Raw genomic sequence first — 15390 nt, 5'->3', positions numbered from 1 at the left:
CTAACCTCTCGTCGCTCAGGCCCCCGGCACTTGCAATATTCACCTGTCCCTGTTCCACCGCCGCACACCGCTGTCTTCCCGGTCTCTGCAGTGACTATTCAGGCAGAGGGTGCACACGAACCACGTCATCGCGCCCTCTGACCTGAACGTCAAAGCCAGAGGATGCGGAAGACAGAGCCCATTGGTGGAACTGGGACAGGTGAACATCGCATGGCTCACCCTCTCCCATCATACTCACCCTCCTGGCGCGGTCCCTGCTTCTCCGATGCGATGGTCTCTGGCGCCTGCAGCTTGTTCCTGTGTTCAGCGGTCACATGGTACTGCTCATTAAAGTAATGAATATGCTCTCCACCCCTATGGGAGTGGAAACGCGTCCATATTCATTACTTCAATGAGCGGTACCACGTGGCCGCTGAACACAGGAACAAGCTGCCGGTGTCAGAGACAATCTGAGAAGCAGGGACTACGCCGGGAGCAGGTGAGTATGATGTGACCGCCGCCGCTCCCCCTCCCCCGCCGACCCCCTGGGACAATGACTCGAGTATAAGCCGAGAGGGGCACTTTTAGCCTAAAAAAAAAGGCTGAAAATCTCATCTTATACTAGAGTATATACAGTACATCATTTAATGATGTCGTTGCTTCTGAGGAAAAGGGAGGCAATTGACAGGAGTCCAAGAATGAACCAATAAGGTTACTTTTGGCTTGTCGGTTAGATGCAGGGCCGGTGTCAGCACCCGGACAAGTGCCGGGGCCCTAGCGAGACGGGGGGGGGGGCATTTTGACAAGCGTGACCAACTTTTTACCATTGATGCTGCCTATGCAGCATCAATAGTAAAAAGATATAATGTTAAAAAGAATAATAAAAAATCATGCTATTCTCACCTTCCAGCGGCCCCGCAGCCTTCCCGATCCTCGCGATGCTCCTGGCAGCTCCAGTTCCCAGTGATGCCTTGCGAAATGACCCCAAATGACGTAGGATCATGCGAGACAGCTACGTTATCACAGGTCATTGTCGAAAAGCATCACTGGGAACGGGAGATGGCGAGAGCATCGCTAAGGCCTGGGCTGGATCCGGGGGCCTCCAGAAGGTGAGTATATAACCATTTTTATTTTAATTCTTATTTTTAACAGGGATATGGTGCCCACACTGATATATACTATATGGCTGTGTTATAAACTGGCTGCTATATACTATGTGGCCGTGCTATATACTATGTGGCTGTGCTATATACTATGTGGCTGTGCTATATACTATGTGGCTGTGCTATATGCTATGTGGCTGTGCTATATGCTATGTGGCTGTGCTATATACTATATGGCTGTGTTATAAACTGGCTGCTATATACTATGGCTGTGCTATATACTATGTGGCTCTGCTATATGCTATGTGGCTGTGCTATATGCTACCCATTTTGCAGTTTTACAAATATTCTACGTTAAGTTTCTAATGTTTACTTTTAAAAAGTTTTCCATTAAAAAATTGTCATATTCAGTGTATGCAGTTTTTTATTTGCAGCAAGTTTAGCTATCAATAGAATGCCTACTGGTAACAGAGGAAGAGGGAGTAGGTCACAAAAATTGGCATATAAGGGGTTGACTTACATAAAGCCCCTCTGCTGTATGGTATTGTAGAATTTACAATAGCTATCATGTAAGAAGTAAAAAGTGAAATCTGGCATTGTGCTGTACCTATATTTCTCTGCTGTATCTGTGCATCATGGATCATGGTATGTGTTAAAGGGGGGACCCACTGAGACCCTTTCGCCCGGGGCCCTCAAAAACCTGGAATCGGCCCTGGTTAGATGGGAGGGTAGAAGGAAACAAGTAAAGTTGTGATTATTATTCATGAAAAATGTCTGCAATTTCTTTAGGGTTATGTGTAATTTGATTATTTTTATTACATAACGCATGAAGGGTAGTCTGTTCTGTATGATCCCTAATTTGTTTAGCTAGTAAGTTGTGGAGCTTAGTGACTTTTCATAATATGTTTGAAGCATGCTTAACTATAATGTATTGACGAAACGTCACAAGAACATAAAAATTACCCCAACTCAGACGTTCCTCTAATTGGGACCTGATAAGTAATGGTTAGGTTAGTTGCTTGAGTTCTACCGTATTATGTCTTTTTTCTGTGTGTTTTTTTTTTTAAGTTTAAATGATTTGTATGTGTTAATTTGTCTTTTTAATTTTCCTCCATGTCTTTCACAGCAACCAGCTGAGAAAGAGGAAGAGGTAATTCGCATGAGGAAGGTAAGCACAGTGTTGGCTATACTATTACTATCTGTTTTACCAATTGGTCCTGTGCATATTGACGATGCCCTCCAACTATATAACTAGAAAGCACTCACCGGTAACTAGCAAATGAATGTTGTGTTATTGGTCTGCTTACATTATGGTTTATCCTGCGTGAACTACAGCAAGCAAGCCGTAACGCTAACCACAGTGATGGCAACAACTATTAGTGTTGCATAGAAGCTTGCTAGTTCTGACTTGAGATAAAAAACATCCTTTTCCCTTCAACAAATATCCTCACATGGCTTTGTAACAAGAAGTTGGTGATCTGGACCTAATTCCTCATGGGTTCTTACTGGGAGGGCAGTAGAGAAAATGGGAGCTGAGCAAATGCTATTTTTACACAGTGTAAAGCTCCCTTTTCAGCCGTCTGTTTTTTAAGGACCACAAATACGACACATTAACACCCATTGTATTCAATGGTGGTATGCTCATGTCAGATATGTCAGGTTTTTTTTTACACGCACCACAGACAAAATGCGGGACACACGTTCACACTGATGACATCCGTGTGCCATCAGTGTGCCTAAGAAAAGCGGTACAGTTTGCACTTTTCCCAGGCGCCGGGTGCTGAAGGGAGCGCTCATCATTGCTGTCTGGTCTCTGAGATCAGCGCAACCAGGTGACAATAATGGGAGTTGTATTCAGCACCCGCTGTGTACATAGTGTATTAAATAAATAATAAAAAAAAAAAAATGGCATGTGCTCCCACGTAATTTTCATTACCAGAGGAGGGGAAAGCCCACGGCTGGAGGCTGATGTTACTAATTGGGGAATGGGGACAATATCCCTAAAGGTTCCCAGGCTATTGATAATTGCTCACAGCTGTTTGCTTAGCCTTTACTGGTCAGTTTTCAAGGGACCCCAATAAAAATGTAGGGCTATAATGACTAACCAGCTAAGGCTACACAGACAGCTGTGGACTGATATTAATAACCTGGAAAGGGGCCATGGATCTTGGCCCCCCTACCAGGCTGAGAACATCAGCTTTCAGCCGTTCCAGAAATGGCACATCCATAAGATGCTTGAAATCCGGCTTTTAGCCTCGCTCTTCCCACTTGCCCTGGTGCAGTGGAAAGTGGGGTAATAGGGTTCATATCAGCTTTTTTATGGCCGCTGACATTAAGCCCAGGGGTTAGTATTGTGGAGGCGTCTATAAGGCACACCTATTACTAACCCCATAGTCAAATGCATTAAAGAAATCGAGTAAAGTCCTTAACCCTGCTGTTCTGTTTAAATTTCACATAGACTTGTACTGTTCCCGGTCATTTTTGACCGTCCTTATATAAGTGGTTTTTTTAAACAGTTTTTGCACTATTATATTGCTTGTGAAGATGGTTGTTCAAATACCAGAAAAAAATATAAATACAAAGCTTGTTTTATATTTTTTTTATATCCAAAAGGGAACATGGTATTTTTTCGATTTTTGTAAAAATTGATTATTTTTGCAGATAAAAAAAAAATCTTGATCTAAATGTTAACTATAAGTAATAATATCAAACATTATGTAGATATACTTTTTTCAAAGGCAAAAAAAAAAAAAAAAGCTTTTTTCTCTATAAAATGGCAAAAAACGTTGTTTTTTTATACACTTATACTGTTCCCGGTCATTTTTGACCGGACCTAACAAAGTTGTGATTTGTACCTAATTCAAGTGTTATTTGATTACCTGTTGCATTGTTTTACTGTATGTGAACATGGTTTTCAATAATCAGATGAAAAATTAAATCAAAAACTTTTATTTTTTGAATCAAATAAATTAACATTTATGTACAGTGTAATACTGTACAACCAGCAAACACATGGAAAATCAGAAAATCATGATTTACAATATGAAATGTTGACAACTGAATGGAACTAGATCTATATGAACAGCAGGGTAAATAAAAACCAGTGAAATAAATTGCGCATAGCTATACTGGAAGCGAATCCGTCGGCTGTATCGCAACTTGAAAATGTTGGTATGTGTAAATCTGTTCTGACCAAAAGTAGTCAGATACATTGATAAATAGTAGTAGATGCAATATATAGTTCAAAATGAGGTGATAGCACCTTTATTTTTGTCAAAAATTGTCTGGAGAGCTGAATAAAGGCCTATCGGTCATTTTTGACCGAACAGTACAAGTGTAAAAAAAATTGTACCAAATAAAGTAAACAAAAATTAAAAAAAAAAAAAATTCCCACAGAGAGTACCCCCCTAATGACGAAAAGTCATGGAGCCTCAAGTCTCAGAATCACACGCTGAATTTTTATAACATTATAGAATTTCAAAAACGGTCATTTTTGACCTAACAGAACAGCAGGGTTAATTGAAATAAACACACAGACTTGTTTATTTGAAATAAACACTCCCCTCCCTCTTTCCCATTAATTACTGTAAAATTAAAAATCTTAAAACACTATATTCCTCACCTGTCTGACCACAATCCATTTGTCCCGCGAACAGAGCAACTCCGCTACATCTGGATTGCATGAGTGAGCAGTGGCATGATGCGATGCTCAGCCGTGAATTCAGGAGACGCTGAGCGTGCGATCACAACTTCAGTGACGAGCAGTAACATAATTGAGGTTACTGCAGGTAACAAGCAAGCTGTTCCTGCGGTCAGTTCAGTGTGCGTTGGTTGTTGAAGTACTGTAACCTTCATGACGTCACAACTAGAGCCATGAGAAATTTCTCATGGTGCTAGCTATGACGTAAATAAGGTTGTCGCAGTTCATCGGCTCTCACGTTCAGCTCAGTGTCTCCTAGATTCACATAAACGAGTTTGTGTGTTTATTTCAGTTAAAGGACTTAACTCGGTTTCTTTCTTTATTACATTTGACTATGGGGTTAGTAATGGGGGTGTCTTATAAACGCCTCTCCATTACTATCCCCTGGGCTTGATGACAACGGCCATAAAACAGCTGACATCAACCCTATAACCCCACTTGCTACCACACCAGGGCAAGTCAGAAGAGCAAGGAGTGGAGACACGAGGGTCAGTGGGTGCTCTTGTCCGCTGGCCCGAATGTCATTAGAAAAACAGCATGGACCAGGGCTCATCCCACAGAACGCCCACTCTCCTTCCCCGTGGGCGGAATAATTCTCAGACAATGCAGGGTGAGGGTAAAATAGTGTGGCAATACTTTATTGAACCACCAAAAGATAATATATACACTGTGTGCAGAATTATTAGGCAAGTTGTATTTTGATCACATGATACTTTTTATACATGTTGTCCTACTCCAGGCTGTTCAGGCTTGAGAGCCAACTACCAATTAAGTAAATCAGGTGATGTGCATCTCTGTAGTGAGGAGGGGTGTTATCTAATGACATCAAAACCCTATATATAAGGTGTGCTTAATTATTAGGTAACTTCCTTTCCTTTGTCAAAATGGGTCAGAAGAGAGATTTGACGGGCTCTGAAAAGTCCAAAATTGTGAGATGTCTTGCAGAGGGATGCAGCAGTCTTGAAATTGCAAAACTTTTGAAGCGTAATCACTGAACAGTCAAGCGTTTCATGGCAAATAGCCAACAGGGTCGCAAGAAGCGTGTTGGGCAAAAAAGGCAGAATAACTGCCCATGAATTGAGGAAAATCAAGCGTGAAGCTGCCAAGATGCCATTTGCCACCAGTTTTGCCATATTTCAGAGCTGCAATGTTACTGGAGTAACAAATAGCACAAGGTGTGCAATACTCAGGGACATGGCCGAGGTAAGGAAGGCGGAAAAACGACCACCTTTGAGCAAGAAACATAAGATAAAACGTCAAGACGGGGCCAAGAACTATCTTAAAGGGAACCTGTCACCCCCAAAATCGATGGTGAGGTAAGCCCACCGTCATCAGGGGCTTATCTACAGCATTCTGTAATGCTGTAGATAACCCCCTGATGTTACCTAAAAGAGGAGAAAAAGATGTTAGATTATACTCACCCAGGGGCGGTCCGGGTCCGATGGGTGTCTCAGGTCCGGTTCGGAGCCTCCCATCTTCATTCCATGACGTCCTCTTCTGGTCTTCACGCCGTGGCTGCGGCGCAGGCATACTTTGTCTGCCCTGTTGAGGGCAGAGCAAAGTACTGCAGTGCGCAGGCACCGGGACAGGTCAAAGAGGCCCGGCGCCTGCGCACTGCAGTACTTTGCTCTGCCCACAACAGGGCAGATAAAGTACGCCTGCGCCGCAGCCGCGGCTCGAAGACCAGAAGAAGACGTCATGGAAAGAAGATGGGAGGCTCCGGACCGGACCTGAGACACCCATCGGACCCAGACCGCAGCGGGACCGCCCCTGGGTGAGTATAATCTAACCTCTTTTTCTCCTCTTTTAGGTAACATTGGGGGCTTATCTACAGCATTACAGAATGCTTTAGACAAGCCCCTGATGACGGTGAGCTTACCTCACCATCGATTTTGGGGGTGACAGGTTCCCTTTAAGACTGACTTTTCAAAGGTTTTATGTACTGATGAAATGAGTGACTCTTGATGGCCCAGAGGCTGGATCAGTAAAGGGCAGAGAGCTCCACTCTGACTCAGATGCCAGCAAGGTGGAGGTGGGGTACTGGTATGGGCTGGTATCATCAAAGATGAACTTGTGGGACCTTTTCTGGTTGAGGATGGAGTGAAGCTCAACTCCCAGACCTACTGCCAGTTTCTGGAAGACAACTTCTTCAAGCAGTGGTACAGGAAGAAGTCGGTATCATTCAAGAAAACCATGATTTTCATGCAGGACAATGCTCCATCACATGCCTCCAACTACTCCACAGCGTGGCTGGCCAGTAAAGGTCTCAAAGAAAAAATAATGACATGGCCCCCTTGTTCACCTGATCTGAACCCCATAGAGAACCTGTGGTCCCTCAAGAAATGTGAGATCTACAGGGATGGAAAACAGTACACCTCTCGGAACAGTGTCCGGGAGGCTGTGGTGGCTGCTGCACGCAATGTTGATCATAAACAGATCAAGCAACTGACAGAGTCTATGGATGGAAGGCTGTTGAGTATCATCATAAAGAAAGGTGGCTATATTGGTCACTCATTTTTGGGGGTTTTGTTTTTGCATGTCAGAAATGTTTATTTCTAAATTTTGTGCAGTTATATTGGCTTACCTGGTGAAAATAAACAAGTGAGATGGGAATATATTTGGTTTTTATTAAGTTGCCTAATAATTCTGCACAGTAATAGTTACCTGCACAAACAGATATCCTCCTAAGATAGCCAAATGTAAAAAAAAAAAAAAACCATTCCAACTTCCAAAAATATTAAGCTTTGATATTTGAGTCTTTTGGGTTGATTGACAACATAGTTGGTGATCAATAATAAAAGTAACCCTCTAAAATACAACTTGCCTAATAATTCTGCACACAGTGTAGAACAGTCCCAGCAAACACACAAGATGGTGCAAATTGCAGAGTCCAACCCTTCCGATGGCTCGCCGGGATTAGAGCAGCTGTGACTACGGGTTTCCAGGGCCAACTACCCCGACGAGTCACACCCCGCTTTTAGAGGGCATCCAAAGAGAGGAGGCAACGACAAGCTTAGGAAGCTGACAATCCATTGAGGTACTTGGCCAGGTGACCTGATTGTCTCAACCTGGCTTCTCCGAACATCTCTATGGGGCCAGGCGAGCTGATTGTCCCAACTTGGCTTCTCTGAACGTCTCCAAGGGGCCAGGTGACCTGATTGTCCCAAGCTGGATTCTCCAGATGTCTTTGAGTTTACAGTGATGTTCAATGGAGCAGATCTACAGCTCTGGCAAAAATTAAGAGACCACCACATCAAAAACCTTCCATGGGCAGCCCAATCTCCAGACCTGAACCCCGTTGAAAACCTCTGGAATGTAATCAAGAGGATGATGGATAGTCACAAGCCATCAAACAGACTAACTGCTTAAATTTTTGTGCCAGGAGCAGTTTGAAAGACTGGTGGAAAGCATGCCAAGATGCATGAAAGCTGTGATTAAAAAATCATGGTTATTCCACAAAATATTGATTTCTGACCTCTCCTGAGTTGAACCATTAGTACTGTTGTTTCTAAATGATTATGAACTTTTTTCTTTGCATTATTTGATGTCTGACAGCACTGGGGTTTTATTGTAATTTTGACCATTTCTCCTTTTCAGAAAAAAATACAAAATTTTTTGCTTGGAAATTTGGAGACATGTTATCAGTAGTTTATAGATTAAAAGAAAAATTTACATTTTACTCAAAAATATACCTGTAAAGAGAAAAATCTGACAAACTAAACACTTTGCAGTGGTCTCTTAATTTTTGCCAGAGCTGTATATTCCTCCAGCTAGGGCCATGGTCTCTTAAAGGGATACTGTCACCCCCTCCAGCCCTTATAAACTAAAACCTGCTGGGTTGCATACTGCGCCTGTGCGGGCAGTGCGGCCACCCAGCTACTGAATCCCCGTCCCGCAGTGTGTTATGCATTATGCACCGTGCGGGGCTGGGATTCCTGGGCATGCGCACTGCGCTTGTCAGATGCTCCCCCAGGTCCCCCGCCTTCCAGCCCCGCACTGTGCATAATGCATAACACACTGCGGGGCGGGGATTCAGTAGCTGGGTGGCCGCACTGCCCGCACAGGCGCAGTCTGCAACCCAGCCGGTGAGGTCAGACGGCCAATGCTCAATGCGCCTGCCCAAGGCAGAAGAGCACAGCGCAGGCGCCGGATTTCCGAGGAAAACAGCGCTGAGGGGGCGGCGACCAGCCCCCCAGAAGATGTGACTGACGGCAGTTTGGCGCTTCAAAGAGGGGGGTTCAGACCTGCCTCCAGGTCTAAAGAAAGGTATTTGGGCAGAATTATAAATACCTTTATTTGGGGAATAACAGCACCAAAAACTAAAAGAGCCACCTTGGTAGAATGCAGCTTTACTGCTGCACAAGGTGGCTCTTTTAGTTTATAACGGCTGGAGGGGGTGACAGTGTCCCTTTAAGCTGGGAACCGGGGAAGATCCCCTTTTATAGTTCACCACTGTCCTTCAGGCCATCATCCACAGGTCAGGGGGAAATGAAGGATGGGATGAGGTCATCTCTTTGTTCGAGTATTGAATCAATTTGCATACTTTATTCTTCATTGTTTGCAGATCAACAAAGCTGCATGGACTGGTACAATGGGTAATCGACATATTAACCAGCATCAATTATTCAATGACCTTGCGTCCCTGTCCTCCAATGATAGCAGCACAATAATTGTCAACAAATATCAATTCCAGAGTCAACGTTCAGGCTCATATGAACAATGGCTTATGTCTTTTGACCCACCAAAGAAAAATACGTCTGACATAAATGCTGTGTTGTCACACAATGCTAAGGCTGTGTGCACACGTAGCAGATTTTTCGCGTTTTTTTCGCTATAAAACCGCGAAAAAAACGCTCACATTAAGCATCCTATTTAATAGAATGCAATCCGCATTTTTTGTGCACATGCTGCATTTTTTTCCTGATCGGAATCGCATTCCAGAAAAAAACGCAGCATGTTCGTTAAATTTGCGGAATCGCGGGGATTCCGCACACCCACGAATGCATTGATCTGCTTACTTCCCACATGGGGCTATGCCCACTGTGATGGTGTGATATGTTATGTGACTATCATTTTGTGTATATTTCTATTTTACTGATTATCATGTGTTCTCTTGTAGTATAAGTTATTTGCCAATTGATGAATTGCTGTTATTTGCCATCTGATATCAGCCCCCACATTCCTGTACTGTTATCTCTCCACAGGGTCAGTGAATAAACCTGTTTGCTAATATGCTAATGACATATTGAACTAGCTTGTTGAAACAATGACCCACTGTAGTGCCTTAATCCACCAGGAACCTTTGTCAGGTGTGGGAGGCCTGAAAACCACCCCAACCTGTCTGATGACTTCTGGACATAAGGAGAGGACAGGAGCTGGGGGGGAAGTCAGTCTTGTTTTGGAACTATGAAGTGAACACAGCACGTCAGAGAGAGAAAGAAGGGAATATGAACTTTTATCCTCTGTGCTGGATTGTTGGACTTTTATTCTGTAACTGAACTGGATTTGTGTTCTGGAATATTTTATCCTTTGTGTGGTGGACCGTATATGGACCTTTCGTACTTTTGCCTAAATAAAGGTCTTGGAATTGTTCACTCTTCACTGGCTCTGTTGATTGTGTGATACCGGAGAAGGAACCTGTGACAACTGGTGGCAAGCAGCGGGATCAACAGAGCGTAACCTAATGGAGAACCACACACAGAGTGAGTACAGAAATTGGACTGTATCCAGTTTACAGAGAGAGAGCCAGAGACTTGGGCCTGAACTACCAGGGATTGAATAAAGAGGCCTTAATTGATCTACTGGTGGGTGCTAGCCAGACCACCTGCTCCCATATGTCTGAAGGACGAGCACTGGAGACGAGGACCCCCACCCCAAAAAGCCAGTGGGTGGTGTGGTACGAAGAAGAGATGGCGGTTCTGGGCCCAGGCGTCTCTCAGGAGTACAAGGAGGAGGCTGCCCGCCAGGCACAGCGGAGACAAGAAGCAATGGAGCTTGAAAGAAGGAGTAACGCAATGTGGAATGTATACCCAACGATCCGGGAGCCTGTACGGATCACCCGGACAGACTTTAAGCCATTTGATGAGGCTTCCGGAGATGTGGAGGGGTTCTTCAAAGACTTTGAGCAGCAGTGTGCTGTGATGGAGGTGCCTCACTCTGGCTGGATGCGTTTGTTAGTGGGACTCCTGAACGGTAGCCTGGCGGAGGCTTACCGAACCATTGACTCACAGTGGAATCGGGATTATAACATTGTAAAGCAGACTATCCTGGATTACCATGCTATCACCCCAGACTCATATAGGGCCAAGTTCCGAGACCTCCCATGCACCAAGGGGGGATCGTTTAGGATGTATGCACATAAGATGTCCCAGGCATGTCGGAGATGGCTGGAAGCAGAAAACGCCTTTACTGTGGAAGATGTTATACAGGCGTTCCTTATAGAACAATTTCTTGCCAAGTGCCCCGCAGAGGTACGGGAATGGGTCCGGGAGCGCACGCCGTGCACCGTGGATAGAGCTGCAGCCCGGCCGATGAAGCCCTTACTATCCGACCGCAATGGAGGAGGCTTCTGGACAATGAACTACGGCCTTCTCCCGCGCCCCGTCCCCCTCCAATTATATCTGCCCCTCCACCCAGCCGCAGGCTGATGAAAATCACAGCTCACAATCCTGGGCCCCAACAGTTCCGACCACGACCTGGGGGTATCACAGAGAGGAGATGTTACCGGTGTGGGCAACCTGGACATTTGCAGTCTGGCTGTCCCTCAAGGATTCGGAGGGAGCCCCACGCAGCCCCACCTCTTCCAGTGCATCTTGTGCACTCCATCCCGCCTGAGGAAGAGCTACCACCACCCCCACCAGAGTGGACCACTGACCACGGCACCATAGATACCCCTGCTGGAGTGTACGGACTCCGGCCTTTGTTCATTAGAAATACAGAGCAACGGCATTGACACCTGCAGGATGTCCTAATTGATGGATACAAAGTGTCGAGATTTAGAGACACGGGGGCATTCCTGACTATCGCTGACCCCCGTGTGGTTCGACCCGCGGCAATTCACCAGGGCCCGGGAATTCCCATTGTCCTGGCGGGGGGTGTCCGCAAATATATACAGAGAGCTTTGGTACTTTTGGATTTTGGTTTTGGAGAAAAACTGTGTTGGATTGGAGTTATGGGAGGACGTCCTGCAGATATCCTCCTTGAAAATGACATTGGGGAGTTGCAAAGTCATTTTGTGGGAGCAGAAGGTCCGTGGGTCTCTCCTTCTGAAAGAACAATTGGAGGGAGATATCGCAGATACCGGAACGCCCATCATTCCCTACGCTCTAGAGTTCAGAGACTGTCTCGCCCAGCTAGCTACCTTGGCTAATGAACTTCAGCGAACGGCCCAGTCCAGACAAAAAGCCTGGTATGACCATAAAGCCAGGACCCGGGAATTTATGGACAAGTGCTCATGATTATGGCAACCCCTGCCACTGTACAAGGAACTATAAACAGTGGAGCAAAGTGGAGTAAAGTGAGCAGGCCAGTGGTGTGTAGACCTAATGGCGTGCTCACTTATTATGAGGGGGGAGAGGTTGTGATGGTGTGATATGTTATGTGACTATCATTTTGTGTATATTTCTATTTTACTGATTATCATGTGTTCTCTTGTAGTGTAAAGCTGGAGTTACACTAAACGACTTACCAATGATCACGACCAGCGATACGACCTGGCCGTGATCGTTGGTAAGTCGTTGTGTGGTCGCTGGGGAGCTGTCACACAGACAGCTCTCTCCAGCGACCAACGATCAGGGGAACGACTTCGGCATCCTTGAAACTGTCTTCAACGATGCCGAAGTCCCCCTGCAGCACCTGGGTAACCAGGGTAAACATCGGGTTACTAAGTGCAGGGCCGCGCTTAGTAACCCGATATTTACCCTGGTTACCATTGTAAAAGTAAAAAAAAAAAAAAAAACTCTACATACTCACATTCTGATGTCTGTGACGTCCCCCACCGGCGTGCACTGAATGTGTCAGCGCCGGCAGTAACAGCAGTGACGTCACTGCTGACTGTCAGTGCAGGGAAGCTCTCGGCAGCAGCGCGTGCATTAGCAGCGCTCCTTCCGAAAGCAGTTTTAACCCTGTGGACGCCGGGGGACGTGACAGACATCAGAATGTGAGTATGTACTGTTCTTTTTTTTTTTTAACTTTTACAATGGTAACCAGGGTAAATATCGGGTTACTAAGCGCGGCCCTGCGCTTAGTAACCCGATATTTACCCTGGTTACAAGTGAACACATCGCTGGATCGGCGTCACACACGCCGATCCAGCGATGACAGCTGGTGATCAGCGACTAAAAAATGGTCCTGATCATTCCCCAACGACCAACGATCTCCCAGCAGGGGCCTGATCGTTGGTCGCTGTCACACATAACGAGATCGTTAGCGGGATCGTTGCTATGTCACCAAAAGTGTGATGTTGCAACGATATCGTTAACGATATCGTTATGTGTGACTCAGCCTTAAGTTATTTGCCATTGATGAATTGCTGTTATTTGCCATCTGATATCAGCCCCCACATTCCTGTACGGTTATCTCTCCACAGGGTCAGTGAATAAACCTGTTTGCTAATATACTAATGACATATTGAACTAGCTTGTTGAAGCAATGACCCCCTGTAGTGCCTTAATCCACCAGGCACCTTTGTCAGGTGTGGGAGGCCTGAAAACCACCCCAACCTGTCTGATGACTTCTGGACATAAGGAGAGGACAGGAGCTGGGGGGGAAGTCGGTCTTGTTTTGGAACTATGAAGTGAACACAGCATGTCAGAGAGAGAAAGAAGGGAATATGGACTGTTATCCTCTGTGCTGGATTGTTGGACTTTTATTCTGTAACTGAACTGGATTTGTGTTCTGGAATATTTTATCCTTTGTGTGGTGGACCGTATATGCGTATATGGACCTTTCGTACTTTTGCCTAAATAAAGGTCTTGGAATTGTTCACTCTTCACTGGCTCTGTTGATTGTGTGATACCGGAGAAGGAACCTGTGACACCAACCATGCGGGAAGTAAGCAGTTCATGTGCAGTTGGTACCCAGGGTGGAGGAGAGGAGACTCTCCTCCACGGACTGGGCACCATATAATTGTTAAAAAAAAATAATTAAAATAAAAAATCGTGATATACTCACCCTCTTATGGCCCCGGAGTCTTCCCGCCTCTCAGCGGTGACCGCGGCATCATCGAAGGTCCTGCACACACACCATCTACAGGAACGGAAGCCGCTGAGGAGATCGGCTGTTTGCGGAAGGTGAGTATAACCATTTTTTTTATTTTTTTTTTTTTTATTATTTTTAACATTCTTTTACTATTGATGCGGCATAGCCTGCATCAATAGTAAAAAGTTGGTCACACTTGTCAAACACTATGTTTGACAAGTGTGACCAACCTGTCAATCAGTTTTCCAAGCGATGCTATAGATCGCTTGGAAAACGCTAGCATTATGCTTGCAAAGCGCTAGTTTTCTGCGGGAATATGCATGCCAATTCTGCATGCGATATTCCCGCGGCAGGAGTTGCAGAATTGCCGCAGAAATTTCCGCGGCAATTCTGCAACGTGTGCACTTAGCCAGATTTGGCTAATCTTATGGATGAGCTGTTTCTGGGGCAGCTGAGGGCTGATGTTCTTGGCCTAGGAAGGTGGGGGCAATATCAGTGGTCTCTTCCCAGGCTATTTCCATCCACAGCTGTCTGTTTAACTTTGGCTGGTTAGAAATTATAGGGGGACCCTACGTCATTTTCTTTCTGGGGCCTGCAGTAAACAAACTAGTAAAGGCTAAGCAGACAGCTGTGAGCTGTTATTAATAGCCTGGGAACCTTTTGGGATATTGTCCCCTTTCCCAGAATATTAACATTACCCCCCAGCGGTCGGCTTTCTTTCTGCTGGTTATATAAATTGATGATATAAAAAATCCCACAGTCATATTATTGGTCTGGGACAACACATGTGTGTTGTATACACACAGACCCGTCACTTAGCTCCAAACAACATGAGGACAAAATATGAGGAACCGGAGCATGATTGTATAAAAGGAGTACTTTATTATAACAAAAAATAATTAATTGAAAAACAGTAATAACATTTCGAGGTGTGTAGTAAATACCATGATAAACACATGGGAAGGCACCCACCCCTCTAATATCCCCTATAAATAATCTCAAGGGGAGACCCCTGTCATATCATACAGCCTGGCTAGGTGACCAATCCAGTATAAGTCACAAAGTGCAAGAAGTAAAATATAGTAAAGTTGAACGGGTCCGCTTACCAGGATACAAGAGGGGAGAGTAGAGGAGCAGGGTCCCGCCAAAGTGCCGCTCCCGACACGTGTTTCGCGGCCAAAAAATGCCGCTTTCTCAAGGAAGGTTATATAAATTACAGAGAATCCCATGGCATTATTTTTTTGTTTTTAAATTAATTTATTTAAAAAAAAAGGACAGAAAACCCCCCACAAAGCACAAATTATATAGCACACTGACCTCTCTATCGATCTAGCTATCCTGTTCCTCATCACTATCTCTATCTTTGAACAACTTTAATACATAACACTATTTAATTTCTATGCTGCATTT

General features: G+C 44.9%; 1 protein-coding gene across 18 annotated transcripts in view; it reads left to right on the top strand.

The window, feature by feature from the left end:
* LOC143815937 (protein 4.1-like) overlaps nt 1-15390 on the top strand; it is a 405258-nt gene that overhangs the window by 315639 nt on the left and 74229 nt on the right. For all 18 annotated transcript variants that reach the window (XM_077295758.1, XM_077295756.1, XM_077295754.1 and 15 more), the window contains one exon: nt 2209-2250. In XM_077295758.1, coding sequence (XP_077151873.1) covers nt 2209-2250 — 42 coding nt within the window. The remainder of the gene's footprint in view (nt 1-2208; nt 2251-15390) is intronic.

The sequence above is a fragment of the Ranitomeya variabilis genome, chromosome 3 (genome assembly GCF_051348905.1).
Source record: "Ranitomeya variabilis isolate aRanVar5 chromosome 3, aRanVar5.hap1, whole genome shotgun sequence".
Lineage (NCBI taxonomy): Eukaryota > Metazoa > Chordata > Amphibia > Anura > Dendrobatidae > Ranitomeya > Ranitomeya variabilis.
This window is presented reverse-complemented; position numbering and strand designations above follow the sequence as displayed.